Source organism: Apaloderma vittatum, unplaced genomic scaffold (genome assembly GCF_000703405.1).
Source record: "Apaloderma vittatum isolate BGI_N311 unplaced genomic scaffold, ASM70340v1 scaffold12558, whole genome shotgun sequence".
Classification (NCBI taxonomy): Eukaryota; Metazoa; Chordata; class Aves; order Trogoniformes; family Trogonidae; genus Apaloderma; species Apaloderma vittatum.
In genome coordinates, this window is record NW_009729098.1 from 1 (window position 1) to 2,979 (window position 2,979).

The 2,979-nt window shown below is 46.1% G+C and overlaps 1 protein-coding gene across 1 annotated transcript in view; it reads right to left on the reverse strand.

The window, feature by feature from the left end:
* Positions 1 to 6: 6 nt before the first annotated feature.
* The window catches only part of LOC104277636 (arginine-glutamic acid dipeptide repeats protein-like), a gene marked incomplete at both ends in the record, with an annotated part of 7,024 nt that continues 4,051 nt past the window's right edge, over positions 7 to 2,979 (reverse strand). Inside the window, 3 exons of the mRNA XM_009874329.1 lie at positions 7 to 238; positions 1,163 to 1,276; positions 2,712 to 2,873. Of these exons, the coding sequence (XP_009872631.1) occupies positions 7 to 238; positions 1,163 to 1,276; positions 2,712 to 2,873 (508 nt within the window). The remainder of the gene's footprint in view (positions 239 to 1,162; positions 1,277 to 2,711; positions 2,874 to 2,979) is intronic.

Here is a 2,979-nt window from a genome sequence, read left to right on the forward strand (position 1 = left end):
CCTGGCCAGAAGCGCTCTGTGCTTGAAGCACCTGGGGCTGCGCCTGCAGCACTTGCTGTTGAGCTGATGAATCCGAGTCACTCTCATTGTCTTGAGGGCTGGGGATGCTGGGGGACGTGCTCCGGTTATCCTGGTCAATGTCCTTGGGGTCGCTGCTCCCTTCATCGTTGACGCTGCGGCTGTCAGAGCTCTCGCCTTCGCCCTCACCCTCCGAGGGCGAGTTCGGCCTGCTGATCTCCTGCAGGGAGAGCGGGGACAATAACCAGCGTGCACGAGAAAACTGCGCAGAGAACAGCACCAGCACGACACGGGGTGCAGCTTATTACACGTGCTGTGCACACGCAAGCGCAAGCAGCACCCTTTGAACCCCACAGGACTTCAATCAGCACAGGTATCCAAAGGGAGGGCGCAAAGACACTGGAGCCACAGGCTCTTTCTCGTAGTGGCCAGTGGCAATAGGCACAAACTGAAATACAGGAGGTTCTGCCTGAAGATAATAAAACACTTCTTTGTTATGAGGGTGACCAAGCAATGGAACAAGTTGCCTCAACAGGCTGCACACTCTCCATCTTTGGAGACGTTCGAAAGCCATCTGGACATGGTACTGGGCAGCCGGCTCTAGGTGGCCCTCCTTGAGCAGGAGGGGTAGGAGCAATGACCTCCAGACCCCTTCCAACCTCAACCATTCTGCAATTCCGTAATATGAAAAGCTCAGTGCCAAAATTCCCAAATCCTGTGCCCAAAGCGAACCTGCTCACTTGACACAGAGCTGAAAAGAGATCCCGAAAGTATTTAAATTGAGTTTTGATACCATTAAATTACAAAAACTCCAGCTGTGGTCTTCTAACAGGCTGGAGAAGAGGAAACAATAAATTTCAGTTAAAAACAACTGGAGGGCAAAGGGTAGAAAATAACCCAATATACTGCTATATGGGTGATATTGGTATTAGAACAAAAGAATAAGACTTCTGGACTTATATCTCATTCCACTGCTTTTCAACAGAAGGAACACACTATAATACTGGTTGTTTTCCAGCTATAGATAAAGTTCCAATTTGCTGTGGCTTACATGGATTTCACGTTTTTGGTTTGTTATCGGGTTTGCACCTCTCCCACTCTCAAACCCTTCTCCTAAGAGAAAACATTCCCCAGTGGGACTCACTTGAGTTTTGGATTTTTTGGCATTGGACCTGTCAGGTTCCTCAGTGTCAGAAGCCGCCTTTTCCCGTTGCCTCTTGGAGTTCTTGAGAGGAGAAGACACCTCTTCTTTTATCTTCTGCCGCAAATGAAGCAGAACACAAGAGTCACCAGTGATGTAAATGCAAGAGTCAACTGAGTGTGTACCAGTGCTACCACATTTAATACAAATAAATACGAAGGGTTCCTACAGAGTGAGAAAAGAAGCCGAGAAAGTCAGTATTTAAGAACAACCCAATAAGCAGCTGTTCCTCTGTCCAAAGACAGGTTGCAGGGGAATCTGTTCTGGGGCTGCTGCTCTGTTCTGCCATCTGCCAGGAGCAGCTCCCAGGAGACTTGTAACCTCAAAATGCTCTCGCCACCCCCTCAACCCAGACTGCAATTTCACCTCTGCAGACAGAAACCCGAGGGGCAGTTTGCACACAAACCCTGCACGCGCTTCTGACACAAGCTAGCAAGAAGGAGGAACATCACATAAAACATTCCTCATTGTTCAGGTGTGACCTCGAGCTTTGAAAGTGAAGGAATACTTTAAACAAAGCAGTTGTCTTCACCTGTGCAGAATCTAGTCCGACAGGACTTGTACCAGAGCAGCTGGCCCCGTACACTCTTCCAGAGACCAACGCCAACCGTTAACAGGGGATGGAGCAAGAATTTCTGCAGTAGACAGGCACAGGATAAGCCTCCTTCTGCTACGTGGAAATCTTGCTTTACTCCTGATATTTTGAGAGGGATATTTTCACATCACCTCAAGTACAGGGCTAACACTGAGTAGCTATTAGAAAATTACTACTTTCTTCCACGGCCTGGGACAGCTTTATGCATCACATAATTACCTAACCCAACTTCAAACTGAGAACTAAGCAAAGTGTGATCATGTGAAAACCTGCTCCATACTCCAATTTGGCTTTTTTTTTCCTAGTGTTTGTTTTAACTTCCTACTTTTCAATTTACACTGCTTAACGGCAAGCCTTCCCACTTCACCTGGCTTTGTTTCTTCAGTACTCTCTTGGAAAGGCACTTATTTAAACAGACTAAACCATCAGCTTGCTCTGAAAAAATCAAGCAAATATATATACAGAAAAAGAGTAACAGAAGTAGTCTCCATTACTACATATTCAGACTCCTTTGTAAACAAAGATTAAATACTGCTTAAAGCAAAAGAAAAAAATCCCCAGAACTGGCTACTTGTCTCAAATATAGCACTTCTGATCTGTACTACTTCCATGAGCCTAATGCTTGCATTTGCATCCGAAATTGAAGGATTAATTTATCATGAGAGCAGTAAGGTTATGTGGGGATACTTGAATGGTTTTTATCACTACACATCCTTGTGCACAGGAACAAAGCATCAGTCAGATGCGCCATTAAATTTTTTGCTTATCCACACAAGTAAGAGTTTCTGGGTCACTGACAGATTCCCTGGCCTCCTAGAACGTGCATCTCATTTAGGCGACTGAAGACACACCTCGGGTGCCCAGTCCTAACGCAAAAGAAGAATGGGAACGTTTTACCTTGGTAGACTTCTTCACTGAATCTGCTTTGCTGTCATTACTGGAGGTGCTGGCAGCGCTGGGGGAGTTGCGGCCACTGGAACGGATGTCTTCATTAATAGGTGAGGCTCTACCATCAGGGCTGGCTGGCTGCTTTTTACGACCACTACGTAGTGTAGACATCTATTTAACAGAAATAAAAGCGTATCAAAGTCAGCATTTGTCCAACCTCTTCATTTTTTCCTGTCTTGCATCGGGGCAATGGATGACCCTTCCTTCTAAAAGCCCG